The 16,749-nt window shown below is 34.0% G+C and overlaps 1 protein-coding gene across 1 annotated transcript in view; it reads left to right on the top strand.

Annotated features, from left to right (window-relative positions):
- Positions 1-9,450: 9,450 nt before the first annotated feature.
- Positions 9,451-16,749, top strand: part of dve (SATB1_N and homeodomain domain-containing protein dve) — a 138,020-nt gene continuing 130,721 nt past the window's right edge. The window contains exon 1 of the mRNA XM_014248112.3: positions 9,451-11,240. Coding sequence (XP_014103587.3) covers positions 11,169-11,240 — 72 coding nt within the window. The 5' untranslated portion in view covers positions 9,451-11,168. The remainder of the gene's footprint in view (positions 11,241-16,749) is intronic.

Below are 16,749 nucleotides of genomic sequence, written 5' to 3'. Positions count from 1 at the left end.
TACATAAAAACTTTTTCATGTTGACGCTCAGACGCGTCGTACAACAACATTCATGCTCATTTTTGCCCTAACTATTTAAGAGTTTTGCACTTTTTATAAGTTCGTTTTAAATTTAATGTCTGCTTTAGTTCAGTACGCTCAGCTTATAGTCTTTAAACTCAAGATTTAAGTTATTTATGACAGCTTCTACAAATGTTTACTGGCATTGTCATTAAGAACAATTTTTCCTTCTATACTAGTATTTGTAAAGTCGAGCATCACATGAACTGATAGCTTCAAAACATTTTTCAACTAGTGTTTAAAAACTGGCGAAGTCGAGCATACCAAAGCATTTTCCTTTACATCGAATCGGGAAGTGATATATAAAAATGAAATTTATGCCGCATTCGTGGGTAGTTGTTTCATTTTTGAATCATCCAAAAAGGACCAGACTCAAGCTATAAGTGTATTACCCAAAAACAGGTAAACTTTATTTTTCTTAAGAAAAAGCAATGGCCAATGAAAATCAGAAGCAGCTAGTAAGGAAGGGTTAAGTACGGGAGATCACGAACACTAAATTCACTTGCGCATTTATCTTAGTCGGTATATTCGGGAAAACACAAGGTCTAGTAGAAATAAATCCATTATTTTTGTGTTAAATTGAAGGATTTAGAATTAGCACAATTAGAAAGATGACCTTTTCTGCGATAACTTCTTTTGTATGGAATTTCATTGTTCGGCGAAAGACTAACTATATATCATGGCGGCCACTTTTTATTAATATTATTTACACATATTATTGGTTGCTCTAAAGCTCAGGGAAGAAGGGTATGTAAAGGGGTCAAAGTAACGGCACACTGAAATTTTCTTCTCCGTCAACTGCATCTCTGAAAACTTGAACCACTGTGCTGCAGAGGCTACTCGTGGTAACTTGTTCTCTGCTTACATACCGACGAGGGTTATGTGGACGTCAAGGAGTGTCTATCTTCACTAAAAATATCATTAAGCTACTTCATTATAAGACTCGTTTGGGTACCTGATCATAACGGAATCGTTGCTAACTGTAAAGCCAACGAGCTAGCAAGAAAAGGCACCTTGTCCCGCTCACATCGGAGTGGAAACGAGTTAGATCTCCGTCGTCATCTTATGATCTAGCACCTAAGGCTTCAGACTTATGGACCTTGCATGCGCTTAGCTTCTGTGCGACTGCAAGACCCTATTGGCTAAGAATAGAACGCAGGACATCTACTGAACTACTTCTCCTCATCATCTTGCCGCAATCGTAGGAGTTCTTACTGGACGTTGTCCAATAGGTATTCATTCAATAAGTCTTGTCGAAAGCAGGTTGCATGGAAGAAGGTGATGTGAAAATATCCAGGCCCTTTCCCTGTATTTTCCAGTCTTTGCAAGACAGAGATTAAAACATCTCGTCTGTCTTACGTTCGGTGAACCAGAACTGACGTTAGCCGCCTGAAAAAATTTGTGATAGAAAGAAAGAACCTAGCTCTATCTAGGAGGTGTGACACAACTGACCGGCGTTCCAAGCTGTCCCACTGCTATCCTCTTAACCTTACCATATCTGACTAACTATATTTGTGGCCTGGCGTTGTACTGATGGAACACAATAACTCTCCTATTGGTCAAAGATTAACGGTATAATTATTGATTATTATCACCAGTAACCATCCGCTTCAGAAATGGATCGATTTTGTTGCGATTCAGTAGAGATTCGCAGATGAAAATTCGGTTCATGAAATTTTTTGCATGAACTCATAAGGGACTTGTGTATATATTGAGTATTCAACCTTATTAAAACGGTACCAAACGGACTTTGGTGCAATATGAAATCCGTGAGCAATAAAAAAAGGCTTACATGACAGTGACACCCGAGGATTTCCATTATATTATCGATCGGAATTTTGTAATTTTTTATGGGGCATTAGACCTAAACTTGGGGTATGATCGGGGTTCTGAAGATTCGAATTTTTATAAAGCATTAAACCTAGACTTGTGATATAATCGGGGTTCTGAAGATGGAAAGGCTTAGAAAACGTTATTTATGTCTTCAACTAATGCGGAAGAACTGGCATTTGTTGGTTGATGTGACCTTCTGATTACTACTGAGATAAGTGTAAACACTTTTATATTTGGCTAAAGTATTTTAAGTCCGCAAATTAAATATAATCTTCTAGATAAATGAAAAAATTCACGGGAAAAATTAATAGTTATACAACTGATCTTTTAAAGAGATATAATGGATAATTGGAAACCCGTTTACTAATTATTATGTACCATAATAACTAAAAAACTCAAGACAATCATTACAATGGAATGCTAGATGCAAACTTCCATTATGTGTTACCACCCAGAGAAAGCGGCGATTAAAACTTTCTGCGCTTAAGTATGCCAAAATGGAATATTTAAATTTAATATACCACTTAATGCTGGTACTTAATGCTTGCCACTGCAAGCCACCGCACACCAAATTTCGCCACCGTCGCACACTTGCCAACCATTTAAGTGTGCTGTCGTTTCCGAGAATTTTCCGCTGGTTAAGCGTCAAATGGAAAATGCAATGCCAAAAGCCTTTCCACGATAATGAATCGCTAGGGTTTTAAGAACGTCACAAATAAAATGAGAAAATACATAAAAGCTGGCAATGAAGAAACCAAGCAAAAGCAAAGCTTAACAACTGTACTAAAAAATAAAACTACGATGCCTTAGAACGAGGAAAGTGAGGGAGGTGCTGGCGGGAGCATGCGGGAGGAATATGCATATAAGTATCTACACATAGCATATATGTATGTATATATGTATGAACATAGAGGAAGACAAAACCGCCAACATCATCAGCAACATATAAAATTATCACAAAAACCACTTAAGATAAACGAAATAAATTGCAAAATAAATGAAAAGCAAGCAATAGCGGAAAAAACCAAAGGATCGGGGCAAGGAAGATGGTATCTAACAGTACAAAAAACATTACGGGGGGTTTAGTGAACAAAACTACACCAACTACAATAATAACAGTAACCGCAACGACAGCACTACACTGCAGCATCACACAATCCATCGGGGAAAATGGCGAAAGCAGCGGCGCTGCTGGTAAATAAAGTCTGTATGGGCGCCTGACGACCCACACACACACACACAAACATATTGTCGGTATTTTGGCTCCGAAATTTTAGCGAAGCAAAAATCCTGCAGCGTCAGTGTGCCAGGCACAGATAAACCCTACCCCTCGACACGTAGGCGCTTACTTACACAAATATAAATAACAACAACAGCAGCACGCTCATTACGAACAACTGCTGAAATAACATCGCACAACAAAAACACAAATGGCAATAGCAGCAACGATGGCCAACAAAAGCAACAAAAAAGCAAACGATGAGATACAGACAAGCTAAGCCAATCAGCTTGCAGCGAAGGCGGAGTCATGACAAACAGGTTTTTCTCGATTTTTTCCCACCAGGGCCGATGTTGTTGTTGCTGCACATGTATTAATACAGCAGCGAAACCGACAGCAGCGGCAGCACCAGTACTGTTGTGCTTTTGCTCAACTTTTTTTTTTAATTTTATTTATTTACGTTTTTGTTCAATGTATGCGCTCGTCTCAGCTGGCGATTGCCTGTTTTTATTGTTGCTCTGGGTTTAAGTTTTTGGGGGCAGGGTGGGTTATCGCCTGTTTAGCTCTCACTCTGTCGCACCAAAAGCAAATCACCGACGGCCGCCTCTCCGGCTCCACTGTTGGTTCCAATTCCAAGCATACGAGGTGCTAAACAGGCGCTCTCTTGCTACCGTTGAGCGACAATAATCCAGAAACAGCAACAACATTAACTAGAACTGTGTGAAACACTTCATTTAAGCAAAGGAACACATACACATATACACTTACACGCACACTCGAAAAGAGATCGGTGTGCGTGTTCGCGCTTATGTACTATTTAGTTTGGGGCGGTGGGATAAAGCGAGGAAAAGCCGTGAGAATAAAAATAACAAAACCAACGATGCGCGCGATAATCTGCGCCAATGCAGTTGCGTAGAAACAACAGCAAACACATGTTAGCATATGAACACGAAAAATACTGAAGTGCGCCCGAACGAATGAGTGAGTCGCGTACAGCGCACACATTCACACCTACCAATTTAGCGAAGTACATGCTTTTACATGCCTACTCACATACATATTCATATGCGCATGTATGTACATACATATACATATGCATATGTGTACACACATTTGCTGATGCTGATATGCCATCGGGTATGGGGTAGCAGAAAGTGCTGATTTATTTGTTTTCTTTGGAACGAGTTTTGTACGCCGAGGATTTAATTAATTGGAGGAGTTGTAAAATAACGCTTATATAAAATTAGTAATAATTTACAACTCGCTTTGCTCCCCACAGTAATAAAATTACTTTTTATTTTATTAAATAATAAAATGAAAATCACTTTGAATTAATTTTAATTACTATTATTAAATAAAACATTATTCCTATAGAAAGTCCTATAGATAGTTCTGAAATGAGAGAATCTCGATTTCAATGAAGAATAATCTAGTGAAGTATAAGCCCATGATGCAAATACTTTTTGCAATGTGTGCACGAGGCATATAACAATTATTACAAATGAAAATATATAACTTTGAACAGCATATAATAAAATTCCTTTATTTTATTACTTAACCTAACCTCAATTTCGTTATTCAAATATATTGTTTTATTAATTTGATTAATTCCGATTTTAGGTAAATTCAAAAATTGACTGTTAGTCCCAAAATCGAACTAAAAAATTAAGAAACTATTTACGAATTTTAAAATTGGAATAACAAAAACAAATTAATCTTCAAATTAAAAGCTGAAATGAAATGTAAATGAGAAAACTAATCTATTTGATATTTTATTAAAAAAAAGCTTTTATTTTTAAGAGATAAGAATAGTAGAAAGCGAAGGACACACACGGAAATATAAATAAGAAAAAAAAATTTTTTTTTTTAATTTTTAAATATTAACTTGGGATTAACATTTTTTTGTCAATATGATATAGAATAAAATATTTCATTTTTTAACCCAGTATTTGGAATTGAAACATTAAAAATTTATTTTTAATCAAGATTTTCGTGAATAAAATAAGTTTTATGCAAATGTTAATTCAAGTATTTTTAATATATTATTTGCAGCCCTGATTATAATATACATATACCTGTAATTTTTCTAAAATGTCAAATAAGGACATATGTATTTTTATTTCAAAATATATTATAAATAATCATTTCCCTATCAGGACAATAATCACTGGTGAGCCAATCTAATTACTAGTGTTCTCTCTATCGCTCCAAATATTTTTGGGCATTCTCCAGAGATATTTCTATTGTGCGTACTTGTAGTGCTTATGCAAATTACCTGAAATATTAAATAAAAATATATAAAACTATATTACTAATACGAAAAAGTCTCTAATTACCATCACAATTAAAAAATGCATATGTTGCATCTATTAATATCCATACGATCGCAAAAATGCAACATTGCTAAAAAATCTTATTCTCGAACTTTCTATGAATTTTTGGGCATACGATTTTCCGGACGTGTGATGCGACGGTATATATGAACATACATTTCTAATTTAAAGCCATACGCAAGTGTGTAAGTAAACACCACTCAAAGCAATTTTTTATAGAATACCTAACATTGAAGATATTTTGTCAAATAAAAAAGTGCTGCATACAAAAACTTGATTGTGATCGATCTACATATACTCGTATCGTACCTATAGTGGTTCGATACTGGCGGTTCCGGCAAATGAGCATCTTCTTGCGCTGATCATTTATAAATATAATATATGGTATTTTATAGGGTTTCCGAAGTTTCCCTCTGGCTGTTATAAAATCCATCGTGAACTTAATATACCCTGTTCGGGGTAAACATAAATAATAATGATAATTTGATCTAAGCTATATAATATGTCAGAAATGTTTTTATTTGCTATACATTCATAAAATTTTTTAATTAATTAATAATTTATTATAAACAGAAATTTTGAGATATTTAATATTATTCAAATATTAAATGCAGGATAAACATAGGAATCTATAAAAGCGTCCTATCTATATAAGGGACAAAAATTTAAATAAAACATAGTCTCTGATCTCTATTATATAATTTAAAAATGTATTCACTTCAGCATTTGCCATTTATTAAAATATTATAGCAAATTGCGAATATTCCATATGTGTCCATGTACATGAAAATAATTCATGCAGTACATAGATATATTTTTTGTCAAGTTATACGCCTTCTATATATCCACTCGCATACCAATGCATATTGTTATGTGCTTTACAGCTTTTGTATTTGGTTGGCTAAATCCTTCGTGCAGCACCTAATCGCATGTAATGCGCGCGCATTATCTGCTCTCATAACTACAACAACGCGTACGAAGTTAAGCAACAACAAGTATAACAAAATCACAAAACTAAGCAACAAAAATCGGAAAAAGGACCAACAAAATGCATTGCACATTGCTATTAAACCTGAAATCGTACACACACACACACACTTACACCAACACACATACAAACATACAAGCATATGTACGCCAAAGCACAGCAAGGAAAAATGAGACAACCAAAAATAGTGCGCAGGAGTGGGTGTTGCTTTAGCTTTATTTTGTATGCATTCTCATTGCTGTCGACCTACAATACATCAACAAAAATTTCGCCAACACAAATGCAACAACAAGTGACGCCCGACACTTTCAACGCCAACGCTAATGCCGCCGCCACCATTGCCAATGCCACTTTGGCAAACACTACAACGCGTTATCAAATAGCGATTGTGTAGCCGTTGACTCTTTCGCACTCGCATAATCAGCATATCCGCTGGTTGGGTTAGGGTGGTTGAAACCGGAATCCAAAAATCCACCCATTCATCCATCCATTCGGTTGTTTAGCAGCGCAATAGCGGACTCTTTCGTCGGGCGCGCAAATCCAAACGAATAAGCAGCTGCGAGAGTGGCGTATGCAAAGCGGCCGAACAGGTGTAGTGGGAAATTGTTGAGCGCCAACAAAAAAAAAACGAAACCAAAGAAGATTTCTTTACTTCTTCTACTATAAAATGTATATAAAATATATTTTTTTATTTATTATATATACATACTTACGTGTATATATGTATGTAAATTAAAACATTTACAACAACACATGAATTAATTTTTTTAAATGGTATTGCTTAGTTAAAATATTTTTGCAATATTTTTGCTTTAATTTATTGTTTTTGCCAGTTGGTTCTCCCTTATCAGTTTGGCGAATTTGCAGATGTGTGAGTGCCCATAAGCGCTCTTATGGCGCTTGCTTCCGCTCACAACTGTTATGGTATGTGTGTGCTTTGTTTTGAATATCTCTCACAAACACATACGCACAGTTGAGAGAGTAACTGAAAAAGCCGGTCTCTGTTAAAACGCATACACTCTCCACAATAACGAATGAAGGATTAGCATTTCAATTGCTGTTATATCCTTGTATGTGTGGGGTCTATATGAAAATTGCGTTATTTTCTAATTTTATTAAAAATTTTAAGAAAATATTATATAATAAAAAACTTCGTTGTGAAAATCGAATTTTGCAAAATGCTCATAAAACTTCATATTCGCCAACCAATAGGTCCAATAAATCTTAAAATATATTTTTTGGTTAAATAAATATCTCTACTTAACATCCTAAAAATATTTTATTTTGTTTTACATCCATTTTTCGTATTTAATTGCTCACTGTCGATCACTTTAGATCTAGAAAACTATATCAGTATAAAGGTAAACTAGTTATGTCAAATGTTCTTGATCAATTCTCACAAATTTTTCAACATCTATTTGTATTGTAACTCATTTATTGTCAGATTTTGTGTAATTAGTTACATACCTCATATATTAATCAATATTTAATTATCATTGTTTGTCGTCTTGTGCTATGCTTGAAATCGCCAAAAGAACTCCCTAAGGCCAATATATCGTATGCTCAAATACTGCATATTATATCGAAAGATCTAACCTCGTTTCCACGTGCAAACCGAAAGCCTACGATTACATTGCCAGGTTGTCTATAATAACCATTTAATATTAAGTGAACTTAAAAAATTGCATTGTTTAGATAAATCCATCTATAAGGCATTTTTTATGATAGTTTTTCGACAAAAATTTAATTTTATGCTCTGATGGTGGTTTGTTATACCCTGAACAGTGTGTATTAAGTCAACCATGTAGTGATTAGTGTGACAAGTAGATTTAGCATGTCCGCCTTCTCTATATATGCAAACTAGTATCTCAGTTTTTTATCCGAAATTTTGCACGCTTCTGTTTGCTCTTCAATAAGCTGTTCATTTGTCAGAACCACTGATATCGGACCACTATAGCACTATAGTATAGCTGTGTTACAATCTCCGAACATATTGTTCAGAACGGACCACTATATCATATAGCTGCCATATTAACTGAATGATTAAAATCAATGCCTTGTAGAGAATATTTTTTTTTATCTGAATTAGTTTTGATGTAACTGAAGTTAACGTTTTTTCTTTGATCCAACTTGCTTCGGAATATTGAGACACACAGTAGCAAAGTAACTGTCCATAGACATCTCTGGCTCTTTAGAATATATTTGATCCTTCATAAAACAGATATTTTCAACAAGGCATTGTCGGCCCGACCAAACCAATTCCTCAATTTTCATTAACAGAACAATATAAAACGATCGGCGCAAATCTGAATTGCACTGGGTTCTTTAGTCGAAAAATCGAAATTTTGAAACATAAACTCAATTAAAATTTTTAATTGAAATATTTCTATATTAAATTGTTTTTTAAGGCTCATAAAAACATTACCAAGGATTAAAAGGAAAAAAATTTAGTAAACACCTTGACTCAATGTGATACTCATTGCTTTGCCAAAGTATAAATCTAGATCTACGAAAACAATTTATACTATAATGTTATAATATATGGTATGTATATGTAGTTCCAACTAATATTTGTATATTCGTGCTATCATATCAGAATAAATAATCATTCAATTGTCACTATAAAATGGCGAGCTATTCTACGAATATTCTTCGGTAAACTAAACCAAATTAAATAGCTTATACAAGTTAGCAAGCAAGAAAACCAAAACCCAGTTAACAGAAAGTATTGGTCACACTATATGAAATGTGGTGGAACAATGGTTGGGAGAGTTTGCAAGAGAATCAAGAATTTCTGAGACCGAAGTGTATGGGTATGTGTAGAGCGCACACCACTACAGAGAAAGGCAAAGTTTCGAGAGCGCCATCATGAACCACTACAAATGCAATAAAATTCAGAGAGCAAATGAGACGCACGTACATACTATTACACACACGCACACAAACGAACAAATGCGGAAAGGTAAATTTGAGGTGAATTGTTGAGAGCGCAAAACAGAATCAGTTGTGCGGCAACTGACAGTGTAGAAGGATGTTATGTTGCTCGATTTTCTTACGATATAACCACTTATAAATCTAATAAACAAAACAATAGAACAAGTCGAACATTAACAGCAAGTTAAATGCGCGCTTATACAAGTACACACATGTGAAATAGATCAATAATAAATTGAACGAAAAATTATTACACACACAATTGCATGCAATTAATGATTGTGTAGCAGGGGTGGGGGAAAGGCGGCGTGTCGTCAATGGTGGCATACGAACATCATACTACAAATTGAAGTGTGTGGATGATATGATGCGGTATTAGAAATCAGTGTTAATAACAACAATTACAACAACAACAATAATAATAGCAGCAAAGCAAATAAATCGTCAATACGAATTAAGCGTCGGTCTAAAAAGGGAGCTGGCGGTGCTGTGCTTAAGGAGGTGCTGACAGTGAGGATATTGAAGTGGCGCAACTGAGCTTATCATTGTGGCAATTGACATTGCATGTTGACAGTCAGTCGTTGAATGGCGCCCGATCAAGTGTGAAGCGTGCGTGTCAATATACGGACGGACAAAATAGTGAATAGAAGCAAATAGCGAGTTAGTGTAACGCGTAACAAAGCGAATAAAGTCGAAAGCAGCAAGCGATAAGGAAAACAAATAAAAACTAAAATAATAACAAAAATAATACAAAAACTCGTTATAAACGGTATAAAATATTGCACATTTGATATTGCAAAAAAAAATTCAAATAACTTTTGCGCTGAATGCTAGTCGTTTTCTAGTTCCTACTACAAGCCATTACTGAGCAAGTGCAAACAATAATAAATTATAATGAAATAAAAATTCTTTGAAAATCGCAAAAAGCAATCTGTGTGCACTCACGGCTATTACAAGCTACCTCAAAGCCTATGTCGCGGAAAATTCATACGCGTTCACAAACCAACGCTCAGTAAAACCAATAAGAAAGCACGCCATTAGGTGTCCAGCAATCAACAAATCTAACCTTATCAACAGCAGCGTACCAGTTTTAAATGCATCACTGCTTTTGACTCGTTAGGCGCGTTAGTTACGCTTCTGCCACGGACTTGCAAGAAGTTGCTGCCACCGCTAGGAAATCTAAGCAAATATTAACAACATAAATACGCCAAATTCACTGCAAGTGCACACCGCTCCACCCATATGAAATACAAGCACAGTGTGGAGATCCTGTCTGCCTCCGCATATGCCACTGCTAACAGCTTGAGCAATGAACTGTTAATGATGCCGCGTCAACGCCGCTGCCAACAATCAATCAAGCGCGCAACCATATTTTCAATAGTTATAATAGAAGTAGCAAAGAAATTAAGTAATATCGGCGTATAGGTCTAACTAGCGGTCTAATGCTTCAGCACGATCACTCGCCAATGGTCAAGCGCCAATGACTTTTCAGTGATTACACTCATTTTCAATAACCGTGCGTTGTTACTAGTGCATGTGTGTGTCTAATTGGCAATGGAGAAAATTTAAAATTAAATATCATATATATAATCGATAATACGTTGCTAAAGAAGTATTTTGTAAAACAATAGTGTCGCTGAAATAAAGTAAGGTGTGTAGTTTATGTATACACTTTTGATTCCTCGTAAGCTTCTGATAAGTGCCGTCATTGAAAAACAAACATTTATAAATCTATAAAGCTTCGTTAAAAAAACTTATAGTTAGAAAACTCGAAAGCCGTCGCTACTGAAGTGAGAATTCGATGAGCATGGATTTCCAGAGTGCAATGGAGACATTTGCAGAGGCTTGGGTGGCCGCCAATGCTGGGCCACAGGTGAGTTGTGAGGCTAAAATTTAGATAGTAAGCATTATTGGTGTATTTATTTTATATGAAATAAGAAATTAATTAATTTTTTTATAAGTAAACCTTTACTTCTAATTATTTATATTCGAGTTTTAATAACTAAGTGAGCGAGTTTTACGCAACTAACCGATATTTCTTTTATTCCGGCTTAATTTTACAATTTTTGACAAACAAATTTAAACTCAAATTAATTTGGAATTAATTATCGAAATTTTACTTCATTATATGATAGATAAGGTTAAGAAGGTCGATCTTTAGAAGTTTGTGGTAACTAAAAACAGACCCTTACATGTCGACAAAGCGCTTTGTGCTCATTATATAATATGATATCAAGAAATAATCTCAGTTAGCTATTTTACGAAACTGTAACCATAAAATACTATGTTGCTAACAAATATCATGCAGAATGCGAAACTTCTACTCTCTCGGCGTCATATTCTTACGATTTTAATGTTTACAAACATTAATTTATAAATAATTAAATTACTCAAATTATTTATTAATTAATTTAGAAAATAAATCTGTTAAATTTGTGGTTGCCATTTTAAGATTTATCTCGGCTTTTAAATAAATAATGTTCCGCTCTCACGCTTAGAACAGCCATATTGAAGATAAAATAATAATAAATTCATAGTAGGATTATAAAGATAAATCATTAAAAACTTCTTTGTAAGACTTAATTTGCTTAATTTTTTTTTAAAACATACTTTTTTCTTAGGAAAATTGTCTACATATTAGAGCTCTTGGTATTCGACTAATCGAATTAACCGGATAGGGCATTATTAAAATAATAATATTCGGTGTGCACCATCTGGATAGTTGTAAGTTATCGACTATTCGATTAACTGCCCATTTTCGACTATTCGGCAAACCGTTCATTGTCGACTATTCGAATAGTACCATAAGCCTTCATTCAAACAAAAAACCAACAAAAAAAACGAAACAACTTTCATTTTTTCAATACTCGTAGCAAAGTAACTATTCGCATAGTTATTCGGTTAATATTCATATGAACGGTTACACAACGGTTATTCGACGAATAATCGGGTTTCGGGTTATACCAATAATTTTCAGAGCCCTACTTGTAGTATATATATATTTCAAACTTGACCAGAAATTTTAGTAGAATTTAGATTAGAAATCAATTTGATTTAGAAACATTTGGGCCTCACAAACATTTCTAATATGTGTTTTGTATTTGTTTTCTAAGTAAGTTTTTCAGACCCCAAAAACCCATTTTTTTAACAAACTTGGAAGATCTTTGAGAATCTCGCCAAACATACGATATATTCGTAATATTCTGCTTGTTTGACTTATCCTTAGGTGACTATTACGACTTTAACATTTATTTTGCGACAGCTGATAATATTTATGTCATATTATATTAAAATTTCAATTAATTTTGCTTAATGCAATTAATTGTAGTTATTTACAATTCCAATTATTCCAACTTATATGCAAACAGGTGTGCTGTGCACTTGTATATGCAGATATATGTACATAAATATACATACCTATATAAGTACTCAGTTTTGTATAATGCTTATCTGTGGAGTAAACAATTAACAATTTAAATATAATTGCGTAAAAAGCGTTCTTGCCATAACTTTAAGAAGTGAAGTACCAAAATTAATACATACATACATATATACTCTTATTCCTGCTTATATGCTTCTCCATCAATGCTAATTTTTGTACAGATAACAGAGATAACTTCAGACCGAATGTCTCCTACGCTGATATGTGTCCAAAAGTCAGTAAGTCTGTGAGATACGAGAGAGAGCTAGCAATTTATAGTTACTTATTCGATGCACATATGTATGTACATTCTGAAAAATACCTATTTATGCATTTTTTACATACTTTATCTAAGCTTATTCCAAAAATGAAATTGCCGACGGAAAAGTATTTCAGTAATTATAAACAGAAAAAATTTTTTTCTTTTGCTAAAATAATTTTTTTTTAAATTTTGTAATAATTATTGTTGTTAATTTTATCTATTAATCGCCTGAACTCACACGTATACATTAATTGTCGCCCTGAGCAAAAGTGATGTGCACAGTCTGCAATCTTCAAACTCCAACTCTTTCTTACTTGTATTTTGTGTGAGAAAATATAATCTGCACACATATATTTATGCATTACAAAGTCAACATCGCAAATAAAGCAAAGTCTTTGGCTTACCAAGCCTAAACCCAAATATACACACTTGTGCACGCAAGCACGTGCAGGTGTATAAACACCACTCAAACAAACACATGCGGAAAAAAATTAACAAAAACAATTTACAGCTCACGCAACGCCAACAAAGGCAAAATCTAAGTAAACGACACATGTGTTGTTGTTGTTGTTTTTATTTTGCGTTTACGTTTCTTCGTTTTGTTTCAACTCTGCCTCACCAACAACCAAATAATGGTGAAAAGGAAAGTAATTGCATTAATATATGTATATGTATGTGTGTGTGTTCGCTTTTCTGTGCTGCAGTCATCTTTCAGTAACGTTGTACGACTATTAGCGCTGATTACGGTAATCCTTATCAGGCACTCTGTTGTCCAAAATAAATATTGGCAATGAGTAAGAAGCAAGCGATGTGTGTGTGTGACAATAGGCATTGTGATTTTAGTGTTAACTGTTAATTGGCGTATGTTGGCTCAAAGACATACACACATACGTACAGTTGTACTCACACAAAGACGAAGAGTTGCGTAGAGGCGCAGAAACGATAGCCTGACTTATGTATGTATATAGTAGGTAACGAAATCAGGCCTAAAATTAAGAGTTTTAAGTTCTGAGTTGCAAAAAAAAAAATATGTGGCAACAAAAAATATATATATGTACATATGCATATATGGTATGTACTTATGTATATTATATATATTACGCGTTAATACTACCGCTATCAGTATTAATTATCTTCCGGGTCATTGCCAAAGTGCAAAAATGTTAGAATAATTAAAGCAAACAATAGCTACAGTGGATTATAATAGTAATGTGCACTGAATTTTGTTACTCATATAAATTATACAAATAATCAGTGATAATTAGTAACAGCTCTTATGTGAAAATAAGTAATTCATTAATTTATTATAGTCGCTTTGTTCCTCGCTCCACTATGTGCCAAGCCGAAATCGTATTAAAAACAGATAATTGTTTATGGTGTTAATTAAATTCTAATTAGCAGATAAATACAAGTTGGCCGCTAAACTCAAGCAATTTGAGTGCGAGACTATCGGTTGGTGTGACGTATGTAGGTTCGTATTGTAAAATTTTATATAATATAAAAAAAAAAATTTCGCAGAAAAAATTTAAAAAAAAAACTTCAAAGCTAATGTTAAGCTTCTGGGTATAATATTGGTAATGAAGAAAATTTTCAAAAAATGCATTTCGTCCTTCAAATCGACTTACAACCTTTTATATATGAAGTAGTTTTTTCAAATGATAGAAAAAACGCCCAGTCCAGCTGCTCTCGTATTCTTAATGTCATAATATTAATTTGCCTAAAAATATACGTAAACAATTTGGTAAATTTTGGGAAATTGTAAATTATTATTTTGAAAATTGATTCAACTCAAGAAAACCAAAAATCGTTTATGTCAGATTCACAATAAAATTCAGTTTTTAGTTGTACTCTTCACAGCTGCATTTCTTATTGCATAAATGTGTATAAAAAGCTCTTGTATCTTGATTTCGATCGGTCAGTTTCTATGGCAGCAGTATGTTCGGAGATTGTAGCGTTGTCTTGGAAAATAATTTATGACAAATTTCGAAAAGATTACTTGTCAAACATAACAGTTTTCCATACAAGAACTTGATTTTGATCGTTTTGTTTGTATTGTAACTATATGCTATAGTGGTCCAATTAGAACTTTTATTTTGGATATTATAGTGCTGTTTCGGATAAAAATGTGATGTTAAATAAGTAAGATTTCCATGCAAGGACTTAAGTTTGATCGTTCAGTTTGTAATGCAGCTATATGATATAGTGGTTCGATATCGGCCGTTTCGACAAATAAGTAGTTTCTTGGGTAATAAAGGAGATGTGAAAATTTTCAGATTGCTATGTCATAAGCTAAGACCGTGTTCGCGTATATGTAGACACATAGACAGACATAAGAACATGACTAAATCGACTCAGCTCGCCACGTTGATTATTTATATATTATATATTTTAGGTATAAGGGCTCCGACGTTTATTTTTGGGTACTGTAAACTTCGTTATTGCAAACTTAATACACCCTGTTCAGTGTTTTATTAAAAGATTTTTCGGTTCAATAAAAATCATAAAACTGTTGGAACATTAAGAAGCACAGCTAGTTCTGTGAATTACTGTAATGAGTAAGTGCCTGTACTTACTTATTTAACTCACATCTGCGGCATTTTGCGGGCATAAACAATAAAACGCTCATAAATACAAGCGAACACACACACCTTCATATGATTTGTAAATATGCCGACGAAATTTTTTTTACATACATACATACCTAGTACATTTGCACGTTTATTTAACGCTTAAGTTTGCTAACTCCTCTTCCGCTTACCCCTTTGCATGTTATTCATATGCCGCTGTCGGCCAACGACGCGCTGGCAATGTGGGCATTTAGCCGCACTCAACAGCGCGTCACAGATAAGATAATCCTGTTGACCCACTAAGCAAATGCGCATAAAGCGTAAGCGTTATGGCGCACAGCGTAAGGGGTTACACGCCCAAACAAAGCTCCCCTACACAAGCCGGCAGCAATTGAGCGTCACAACAAACGTATGAGTATATGTTGTGTGTGTGTGTGTGTGTGAATGCACATACAAGTCTACTTCGTTGAGTTTGCAGCGCAGTTAATCCAAAAATATCTGATAAAAATAAAAACGAATTGAATTTTAATCGTAAGTCATGCGATTGCGCGTGCAAATGGCTATAAAATAAACGCTCGCCAGCACACACGCACACGTACATATATATTTAAACAAATGTCTAATGCTTGTGTTGGTGTGTATGTGTATGTGCCGGTGTTGCCTGTGTTGAACACTTAGTGATACATCTGTTGTTTGTTGTTGTTTTTACCGCAATATAATTGATTATGTCCCAAGTGTGTAATTATTTTATCTCTAAGTGTATATTTTTTTGATTAATTCTGATTTAATATTATTTTAGTCTACTTTTTTTTACCGGTTTGTCGCACAACAATGTTATTAAATAAAGTTATGTACGGGTATGTACAAATATACTTGTGGTATTATATATATTGTATAAGCTGGTTAATTTAGTATGAGAAGCGGAAAAACCCTGTAGAAAATACAAAACTTTAAAAATCGTTAAAAAAAATCGAGACGGGTGGCTATAATAAAAATTATATCAATACTATATATATATATAAAATTATATTTAAATCGATACATATTTGTAACTTGTAGTAATATTTATAACTTATAGTAGTTTGCAGATATATATTTGTATAGAAAATAAACTTTTATGAAATAGAAAAAA

This window comes from Bactrocera oleae, chromosome 4 (genome assembly GCF_042242935.1).
Source record: "Bactrocera oleae isolate idBacOlea1 chromosome 4, idBacOlea1, whole genome shotgun sequence".
NCBI classification, from domain to species: Eukaryota; Metazoa; Arthropoda; class Insecta; order Diptera; family Tephritidae; genus Bactrocera; species Bactrocera oleae.
Note: the sequence above shows the minus strand (reverse complement) of the source record. Positions and strands in the feature narration are given on the sequence as shown.